At 41.9% G+C, this 10,762-nt stretch overlaps 1 protein-coding gene across 1 annotated transcript; it reads left to right on the forward strand.

The window, feature by feature from the left end:
- The first annotated feature begins 7,831 nt into the window (after positions 1-7,831).
- LOC130140783 (probable cinnamyl alcohol dehydrogenase 6) lies at positions 7,832-10,156 on the forward strand. The gene is made up of 6 exons (XM_056321157.1): positions 7,832-7,962; positions 8,084-8,197; positions 8,404-8,631; positions 8,967-9,255; positions 9,507-9,660; positions 9,767-10,156. The coding sequence occupies exons 1-6, from the start codon at positions 7,868-7,870 to the stop codon at positions 9,967-9,969; spliced, it is 1,083 nt and encodes a 360-aa protein (XP_056177132.1). The 5' UTR covers positions 7,832-7,867; the 3' UTR covers positions 9,970-10,156.
- Positions 10,157-10,762: the final 606 nt, after the last annotated feature.

Consider the following 10,762-nt stretch of genomic DNA (forward strand, 5'->3'; position numbering starts at 1 on the left):
AAGCCAAAGGGTTGCTCTGTAGCAAGACAATAAAATGCAAACTCCCGCTGGTTCCTCGCCTCGTCGTACTTGAATGGGCTTGTGGTATGCGACATTGTACTTGAAGAGCTCCTTCCAACCCGGGACATCTCTGCATCATATCTTGCTTGGTGCCTCCTCAAGTTGCTCGTCCCACGATTTGCCGAATAATAGGTGGTCAAATGCTTTGCAAATGGCCTTTTGACACCATAAGCATCGATCTTGAGTCGGAATGTTTTCCCAATAGTCGGACATTCTTCTCCGCCTAGCCATCGCCGGAGTTGCTTGAGGGTTTTTCTCCGAGTGTGTGGGTTTCGATCGGGGAAGGCTCTTGGTGGGAACTGGCTTGCGGCATTCACCTCTGTAATTCAACAGCTTGCATGAGCAAAATGCCAAACAGACACACTCGTTTCTAGACTAAAAGAGAGTTCGAATTCTTTCACTGCTTACATAAGACAAAAGTCACTAAAAACCCTAAATTCACGTATGATACTTTTTTTTGTGATACAAAAAATCCCGAATTTGTACCTGTGTAACACATTCACCCTTTGTCAAAGTTCTATCAACGATAACTGTTTAAAATCTACCTATATGGACACCAAAAAGCAAACAATATTGACATGGCACCCATGTGGCTTAAGTGAAATAAAAACAATATTGTTTTGACTGAAAATCATCTAATGGAATTATGATGGAAGGTAAATGTATCATATAGGTATAAATTTGGGATTTTTTATGGCACAAGAAAAAGTTTATGATAAATGTGTTGCGGTAGGCACAAGTTGGGGTTTTTGATGTTGCAAAAAAAAATTCAAGGTGAATTGTGATATGAGCCACAATCATACCATGACATCAGAATTCCTTTCTAGAGGAGAAATTTGAACGTGTTTGGTTCCTTCCATCATTATTTATTTAAAATATTATTAAATAATGATATTAAGACTTTTTTTGTTTAGCGAAAAATGAATAATTTAGAAAATATTTTTCTAAAAATAATCGTTTATATCACTTGAAATTATTAGTTAATGGAAAATGTTTTCATTATTGACAATAATTGTTGTCTAAACATTTTCGTGTACGATGAATAGATTTTTCATTCATTCACATTTGTAAATGTTTCAAGCAATCGGGAAAATGAATGATTCGTAAAACATTTTCTTAAGAATAATCACTTGTATTGCTTAAAATGATTAGTCAATAAAAAAAGTTTTCTTTATCAATAATAATTTATGTCTAAATATTTTTGTGGATAATGAAAATATTTTTTATTCATTCATTTTTGTAAGTGGTACGAGCAATTAATTTTAGAAAAATCTTTAAAAACGACCAATCTGCTCAACGACTCATTTAAAGTTTGTCACATCACTTAAAATACGAACGAGGAATTCCATAATTTTCATTTGGTTAGAGCACGGAGCTGCAAATCATTTGGTAAAAAAAGAGACTTTCCTGCATTCATTGCCAAGCGTTAGTTTAGCCAAAGGACATTTCAATATTTGGAAAATCTCTGTCGCTATCCCTGGTGTCAATCCTTTTGTTTCCAATTTCACCTAACCAAACGTTCATCATGTGTTTGGGTCGCAGACCTAACCAGATGTACTTCAAACTATGGTAAATCTAACGGGTAAATGTACTTTCACGGTGGACTAACGTCGTAAAATGTAAGCTCTTCAACAGACGACGGTCTCACAGCCGTTTTCATCAGATGCTATCTAAGCATTACCGTCCCTCAGACCGACCCAAGAATTTGAGACTCAAGGTCATATCAACTCGGTCCGATTTTTTTTTTTTAATAATCGAGGGACACGATCATAAATAGCCGACTATCTGGATGAGAATCGGTAAAGCAACTCACCACCATGCTTCTTGTTTTTTTTTTTGCGGTATGTTCTATCTCTAACTTTCCTCGCTCTCTTACTTTTATCCTGCTTTCTTATAAAGCGCAGGAATCGAACTCCACACTCGTTATGTTAGAGTTTCCATTCTCCAATCTCTTTACCAGTAAAGCTACATGTCTATTGGTAATACCGTGCTTCTTAACTCGTCTCGACTTTCGAAATGGATTCAAAGCTTTCAAATCCCCCATGCTTTGTCCACTTTCCCACGCGTCATCGGCCCTACTGGTGCAATTTCCTTGAAGCGGGTCTTCTACTTTCTCCATAAGCCGCAACTTCCTTGAAGGGGGTCTTCCACTTTTTCTCCATCAATGTTTTTGCCTTTCAACTCAGATTTTTTGCCACTGACACTTCGACAACATAATATTGAATCCCGCGCTGTCAAATTATCAGCTGTTAAATGACACTAATGAACCACTGAGATTTGTTTAAGTGGTCACCCTACCTACTTAAGAAGGGAAGAGTGGAGAGTTCAAATCCCTACCTTCTCGAGGAGGCTAGGGGTAAGATGTGTAGTTTCATATGTAAGTTTCGACTCTCATGCCTTGCACGAGACAGGGCAAAAGTTTGAGAGTGAGTTGAGAGTTAGAGTAGGACAGATAAAAAAAACGACATTGATCGATCAAAAAAAGTTCACTGATGGAGAAATCTCAACCTCATATGACAATAACATTTCACGTATGATTGTACTTTAGAAAAAAAATTTCCACTCACTTTGTTTCATATGTCCAATAGCATGGCCCGCTCACTTAATTAGTTTGCAGCCTGCCAACAATGGAAAAGGTTCATAAGAGTGTCCAACATCATAACTAGAGGTGTCAAAATGGGTCTTAAACCCATATATGACCCATTTAAAAATAAATGGGTCATATATGGGTCACTTTAATTTTAAAGAGTCAACATTAAATGGGTTTTAAATTTTAAAGCTTAAAGATAAATGGGTCTAAATGGGTTGAGTTTGGAACCCATGTCCAACCCACCTACTAGATCCATTCACACACTATCTCCCTCTTTACAAAAATGTTTAAAAAAAATCGAAATTTAATTATTTTTTTCTCTTTTTCTTTTATTTTTTATTTTCTCTTCTTTCTTTTTCTTTTTTTTTTTTAGTCCGGCCAGTGGTCGGCCAGGGCGACCGGCCACCGGGGCGGGACGACCTCGCCGGAGGCCGGCGAAGCCCGAGTTCGCCGGCCTCGGGTGAGCCTCGAGCTCGCCCGATTCCGGCGACCTCGAGGCTTGCCCAATCCCGGCGAGGCTGGAGCCTCACCGACCTATGGCGAGACTGGAGCCTCGCCACAGGTCGGCGAGAACGAGCCTCGCCGGGGTCGGGCGAGCTCGTCCTCGCCTGTGGTCGGTCGCCGGCCACGGCGGCCGGCGATCGGCCAAAAATAAAGGAAAAAGAAAAAAAGAAAAAAAAATTAAAAATTCGATTTAAAAAATAAAAAAATATTAAATTTTGTTTTTTTTTTGGATAATGAATTTATGGAAAATATTTATTAGAAATGTCGCATTTTTCGTAAAACAAACAGAACCTCAATTTTAAAAAAAATTATAAAATTTTTTCACTAGCTTTGTATTGCATAAAATGTTTTAGCAGTGTAATTTAAAAAAAAATCATAAGAAACAAGTATTCCTAGATTAGGTTAAATATAAAAGTGTTTTAGCAATATGGATCGGGTCGGGTCGGGTATGGGTTGGGTATGGGTAGGATCGGGTATGGGTCGAGATATTTACACTATGAATAAATGGGTCATAAATGGGTTAATGGGTCAATTTGGGTCGGACCATTTATGACCCGACCCAAACCCGACCCGATCCACCCGTTTAACAGGTCTAATCATAACATAACAAAGACCAAAGGGGTGGGGGCGGGTTGGGGGGGTTTAGATAGCTAATTTGAGACAAGGGAGTCGGTTTGATCCGTGATTTGTTTGAGCTTGGTTTTTTCGGCTCGAATAGCATATGTGAATCCATCCGGACTAGTTCAGGATAAGCCCGATTTTTTTCAATTTAAAATCTGTCTAATTTGATTTTTCCCATAATTCTGATTTCAAGTCCGTACATGTTCATTCTAGTCAGATGCACTCATGATTATAATATAATTGGCACGACAATACTCGACATTGTCAAATTCAAGACGAGTCACATGAAACACCTAAAATAGAACACGTTGATTTATATTTAACATTGAGGGCCATTGCGCCCACCCCCCCCCCCCCCCCCCCCAAAAAAGGAATTGGATCAACCCTTTTACTCCAAGGCTGTCGCGACTGTCACCAACCTTAGAAGTTGACGAAGGTCCTGACCTCCATTTCAATCCCAATGGGCGGCCAAGGGACAATGGTTGGTAGTGCTTCAATCCGTAGTACCAGACACGGTTCGAGTCGGGTATCATGGTGGCTGGACCCAATTCGAACGATTGACACTCCTTCCTAATGATGATAGCTGGTTTTAGAGTTCAATTATTGAAGCGATGACTGGTTGAAAGGTTTTTTTTTTTTTTGATAACCCAGGAACCCCTCGCACGGTCGACAGCCGGAGGGGTAAACCTGGAGTGACGCTAGCGCAGGACCCACCACCACGGCGCCACACTTAAGAATCCCTAATGACTAGGCTGGGGTTCGAACTCCGATCCCTTCGTGGGGGGACAAGAGCGCAAGTCAACGCAGCCGCTGCGGGCGGTGGTACTGGTTGAAAGGTTTTTATATCTAGTACCACATAAAATCCCAATTGATACCAGTTGGTCATGTTTATCCTAAATTATATTTTTACGGCAAAATAACACAAATAGTTCCTGAACTTTGACTCAATTTATAATTTGGTCTCTGAACTTTTAATTTGTTCAATGTAGTCTCTGAACTTTAACTCAATGTGCAATGTGGTCTCTGAACTTTTAATTTGTTCAATGTCATCCTTGAACTTTGGTACATGTTCAATTCAATCCCTGAACTATATGAAAATGTTCAATACAATCATTTTCATTAATTCATGTTCAGGGACTACATTGAACATTTTCATATAGTTCATGGATTGAATTGAACATGTACCAAAAGTTCAAGGATGACATTGAACAAATTAAAAGTTTAGGGACCACATTGAATATTAGCCTAAAGTTTAGAAACTACATTGAACAAATTAAAAGTTTATGGACCAAATTACATATTGAGTGAAAGTTCAGGAACTATTTGTGTCATTATCCCTATTTTTACTCACTGAAATCCTCAAAGTGCTATCACTGTCCCAAATTATATCAATTCAGCTTTCAATTGTCTTGCATGTTGATAAAAGTGGGCGAGCGCCTAGCTGACAAACCCAACTTGGACATCGCAATTCTCAAGGCTCCCCCAAATAATGTCGCTTGATCTCATGCAACAAAATTAAAGATAGAAAAATGGCGTCCTGACCAATTATGGGGTAGCGAAAGTAATATGCAGTTTTATGGAAAAAATTACCTAATCCATCCTAAAGTTTTGTACACATGCTAATTCAACCTTAAACTTCTCAATTTTGTCAATTTAGTCTTAAATTTCTGTATGAAATTTCTATGTAATCCTTCCAATCAATTTAGCCGGAAATTATTGATAGGGCGGTCCAGTTTTCGTCAACGTCCTACGTAGCACATTATCATGTTAGTAATTTCTTGTGAAAATATGTCTGAAGGACTACGTCAAAACTTCACGCTAAGGTTTACGACTAAATTGCAAAATTGAAAAGTTTAGGATTTAATTGACATCCGTACAATAAGTTTAGGACTAATTGATCAATTTCCCTCAATTTTATGAATCGAATTGGGGACAAAAAAAAAGTAGGTTTCCTCAGCTAAGTCTCGCCAAATTAGAGCTTTCTATGTTCCCATGTATTAGGACATAAAATCACCTCAAACGAGGCTCCTGCTAAATACGAACTCTGATTCTTCAAAATGTGATTTGGTTCGCAACTCTCGTCTTGATGAAAGCCCTTGATATTGCTCCATTCTTAGCCGGTTCCGATGCAACCGTGTCTTTGCCCTTCATTAAATGAGCAAAAAAACGACGTGGTTTCGGCTAAAGAAAAAAAAGAAAAAGAAAGGCCTCATCAAGAGCAAACGGCGACGTTTCTTGGCAGGCTTCGCGTGATGACAATCCACCTCGGATCCGTACGGCGTGCATCTGCTGTGTACAACAGTTGAAGGCAAAATCAAAATCAGAATGCTCACGGAGGAAAAATACGGGACGGTGGTGCCATTTTCGGAGGTCCGTACGTCGAAAAAACAGTTGGGAGTAAATGCATAGGAGTAGTACCAGTTTAGAATTTAAATGCATAGGGGAGTAAATGCATAGGAGTAGTACCAGTTTAGAATTTCAATGCAAAGGAGCAGTACCAGTGGAAAAAACAGTTGGGAGTAAATGCACAGGAGCAGTACAGTTTAGAATTTAAATGCATAGGAGTAGTATCAGTTTAGAATTTCTTGTGATACTAACCCTTTATTATTCTTCTTGTTTGAAGTGTGTATAAATTGATCTTTTAAGTTATGGGGATTCCGTCCTAGGATGCTAATGCAAATTGACACGGGTATAAAAAGAATTGAGTTTGTCTGCAAAATAGAGAAAAATTGTCCGAAAAGTTCCAAATCTATTGTATTTTGACAAATTCAGTCTTAAATCTTTTAATTTTACCGATTGAATTATAAGCATTTTCACGTTTTGCCAATAAGTCCTTCTGGCCAACTTTAGCCCTGAAATCGCTCATGTGGACGCCGACCGCCATACGTGGTATGACCGATACTGACGTGTTACAATTTTTATAATTTTTTTATTTTACTATTTTTTTCTTCTTTCTTTTCTTCCAAGCTTGGCATGGGCTTCGCGGCCCCTGCTCAGTGGCTGATGATGGCTAACAAGAGTTGTCGGGCCTCGGCTGTTGTTGACGAGGGTCGGTCGGCGGCCCTTGTCGGATTTGGTAGAAAAAAGAAAGAAAGAAAAATAAAAAAGAAAAGAAAAGAAAAAATAATTAATAATAAAAAAATTCAATTTTTAGAAGAAAATAATAAATAATTGTCTCCGTCAATGCCGACCATTCTACGCGGCACTACCAGCGTCCACATCCGCGATTTCCAGTTAAAATTGGCCAGATGATTTTAATTGGCAAAACGTGAAAATATTTAAGAATAAATTGATAAAGTTAAAAGCTTAGTAATCGAATTGATTTAGGATTTTTTAGTGGCCCCAAGGGAGAGCGACGACAGAAACATCATTTTAAAGGGGGTGGAGTCAACCCGCGGAGTTCGAGGAACACGCCCAGCGCTTGCGCCCGTGTAAACGGTGGTCCACGAGTCGTCCGCGTGTCCACACCGAAACACCGCCCGTTTCTTCACAGAAGCTGCCTTTCTTCCCTTCACCCTCCGTCCTCAGTCAAGTCCACCAACCCCTCCTCCTTTAGGAATATCCTCTTGCAGCTCTCCCCGGACCGCCCCCCCGGGAAAGTCCAAGCTGTCTCCGTGCAGTGCAGGCCGGTTCGGTACGCAGAGTCGTTAGTGAACTCGAGTTAATTTTTAAGTCGTAAGTCGTAACCAACTCAATCATCCGAGGTCGTTAGCTACCGAATACAGCAAAGAAAATGGCAACGAAAATGATTGAGCTGTGCACTCGTTCTCACTAGAGAACCACGAACGCCACATAAAGCAATCGTCTCTGTGGTGAAGAAATGCTGTAATGTGCGATCTTTCATGACGAGGGTCTATCCAATATTCTTTTCCGCTCGCTCCACTTGAAACACACTTTGGAGTAGTTGGCGATGTGATTTACTGATCTTGACGTCCTCGAGTCTTCTCTAAAGTAAAGGGCAGGGTCAACCCGGGGCTCGATTCCTGGAACCTGCACGGCCGGCTATAAAAGCCCCCGCCCCATGCAGAGGCAGAAGGCACCAGCGCGAGCACAGCACTTCGATCGCAGGGTGTAGTTCTCTCCGATCTTCTGATGGCTCAAGAGACGCAGAACCACACGCTCACGGTCTCCGGCTGGGCTGCTCACGACTCGTCCGGCGAGATCAAGCCCTACACCTTCAAGCGCAGGTGAGTCTGGGAATGTCCGGACTGTGCGCTTAGTGAAGGCATTTTGAGTCTGCCATTTGTAGGTAGCACTGAAGCTGAGTAATGTGCGGTGGCTTTGCTTTTTGTGGTGCTAATGAAACAGAGAGAATGGCGTGAACGATGTGACGATCAAGGTCTTGTACTGCGGAATTTGCCACACCGATCTCCACTATGCCAAGAACGACTGGGGCATCACCATGTACCCTGTTGTCCCTGGGTACTCTCTTTCTCTCTCTCTCTCGTTTATAAATCAATATGCATTTTTGCCTTCGAAAACGAACGAATTTAAGAAAACAAAATTAGGCCCGCTTCGAGCTAGGCGCCGTCTTCATCTCATTCGAATAGGGAGTGTGATTGGATTCTTTTATTGCTATCGCGACAAGGCGAGCTAACGGGATGATTTCTGTGTGATGAACGGAACAGGCACGAAATTACCGGGGTGGTGATCAAGGCGGGATGCAACGCGGGCAAGTTCAAGACCGGGGACCGGGTCGGGGTGGGCTGCTTGGCAGCCTCCTGCCTCGAGTGCGAGTTCTGCACCAACTCGCAGGAGAACTACTGTGACCAGATCCAGTTCACCTACAACGGCATCTTCTGGGACGGCTCCATCACCTACGGCGGCTACTCCAACGTGATCGTTGCCGATTACCGGTAACCTCTCGCCTTCGCTATATCCATCTCTTGTTCATTTTGCTTGATCGAAAGACAGAGGAGGTTCAAAAAACAGGGCCCATCGAAAGTTTCGCTTGGTCGCGATAAATTAACGACCCTATTGCAGCAAAACTCAGACAAGTAGTCGGAATCTATGAATTATTGTAGGGGACTGTGAAAATGTTGGACAAACTCATAAGAAAAACATGTTCGACAAATAAAAGTCGGTCCGATCTAAGTCGACCCGCGTCCAGCCCTTTGAGGCTCCAATTTTACGGAATGGACGGGATTCGGATGTAAACCTATCCTTTGATCCGGGTCACGTGCTCATGCAGATACGTGGTGCGCATACCGGAGAACTTGCCCATGGACTCGGTGGCGCCGCTGCTGTGCGCGGGGATCACGGTGTTCAGCCCGCTGAAGGACAACGGCATGCTAGGCTCGCCGGGGAAGAAGATGGGGGTGGTGGGGCTCGGCGGGCTCGGCCACGTGGCAGTCAAGTTCGGGAAGGCATTCGGCCACCACGTCACGGTCATCAGCACGTCCCCATCCAAAGAGACGGAGGCCAAGGGGCGCTTGGGCGCAGACGATTTCATTGTCAGCACCAATTCTCAGCAAATGCAGGTCTGGTCTAAGTTTTGGTCAGTCTTGGCATGTTAAAGAATAAGTCAAACCCTTTTACTAATTTATGCTAAAGATACGACTTCATATATGAATTATGTCGGTACTCGCATGCTCCGTACCCTCAAAAAGAAGAAAATACCCTCTACATATTTTATATCTTACGAGATTCGAGATGTAGCAGTTTAAGGACATGCTCAGGTCCGAGGCGATATATTATCTATCTATTGAGTTTTTATTGGGGTGTTTCATAGGCCGGGAAGAGGAGCCTGGATTTCATTTTGGACACGGTATCGGCCAAGCACTCTCTTGGGCCCATCCTAGAATTGCTGAAAGTGAATGGGACTTTGGTCACGGTGGGTGCACCTGATCAGCCTTTGGAATTGCCTTCCTTCCCTTTGATTTTCGGTAAATTGCCCCTCTTTGATCTTGCAGCTCTAACACGTCAATTACGATCGTAAATTCACTGTAGTAACTATTCACCCCTGAAAAAAAAAATTTGCATTCGACTTAGGTAAAAGGAGCGTGAAAGGTAGCATGACGGGAGGGATTAAAGAGACGCAGGAGATGATGGATCTATGCGGCGAGCACAACATCACCTGCGACATCGAGGTCATCATGCCGGACGCGATCAACGAGGCCATGGACCGCCTCGCCAGGAACGACGTGAGGTACCGGTTCGTGATCGACATCGCCGGGAGAAAATCGAACCTTTAATTATGGTGTACGCACCGGTTTAGGGTCTTTATCTATTTCCCGTACTTTTTTTTTCTTTTGAATTTTCCTGGCGAACGACTCTATAAAGTCGTAAGAGTCCCCTGCAGTTGTCGGGTACAAAAATCACTGCTGCAGCAATTGGAGAACACTTAAATGTTTCCCGTACTTTTTCTTTGTCATTTGTCTACTCATGTCCATGCTATTCGAGTTATCACAGCAAGCCCTCTTCCAAATTATTATGAAACATTGTTACTCGAAGAAAAGAGCACATTGGCACGTATACGTACGCCATTTGTATAACTCCTCATAAAATAATTATGTGACTGACACTGTCGGCAAGGGCGGGCGAGACTCGTCCTTATCGGTGGCTGGCGGGGCCAACCTCGCAAGCTAGAGAAAGGAAAGAAAAAATAAAATATAAAAAAAACATTCAAAATATTATTAAAAATTCTTCATGTGATCGCTGGCCGTCTAAAATTAGCCCGATTGACCTAATTGACACAAACGCAAAAAGTTTTGGACTGAATTGACATAATTACAATAGGTTTATGACTGTTTTGATAATTTTTTTTAATCGTGCGGGCCTTAATTTATGCTTAGAAACGATCTAAAAATAAATAAATAAATCAATAAACGAGAAGGGCCTGGAGAGGTCCTTTACACGAGATTTCATGGCTTAGTGAAGTCGCATGAATTTGGGATAAGGACGTAATTCGAAATTAGGAAATTCTTCAGCCGACTTTAAGGAAAAAGACAGGGACACACGCTTGTTATCGTCAACCACTCATAATTC

The sequence above is a fragment of the Syzygium oleosum genome, unplaced genomic scaffold (assembly GCF_021117445.2).
Source record: "Syzygium oleosum isolate NSW1041296 unplaced genomic scaffold, Sole_v2.1 Sole_v2.22, whole genome shotgun sequence".
NCBI classification, from domain to species: Eukaryota; Viridiplantae; Streptophyta; class Magnoliopsida; order Myrtales; family Myrtaceae; genus Syzygium; species Syzygium oleosum.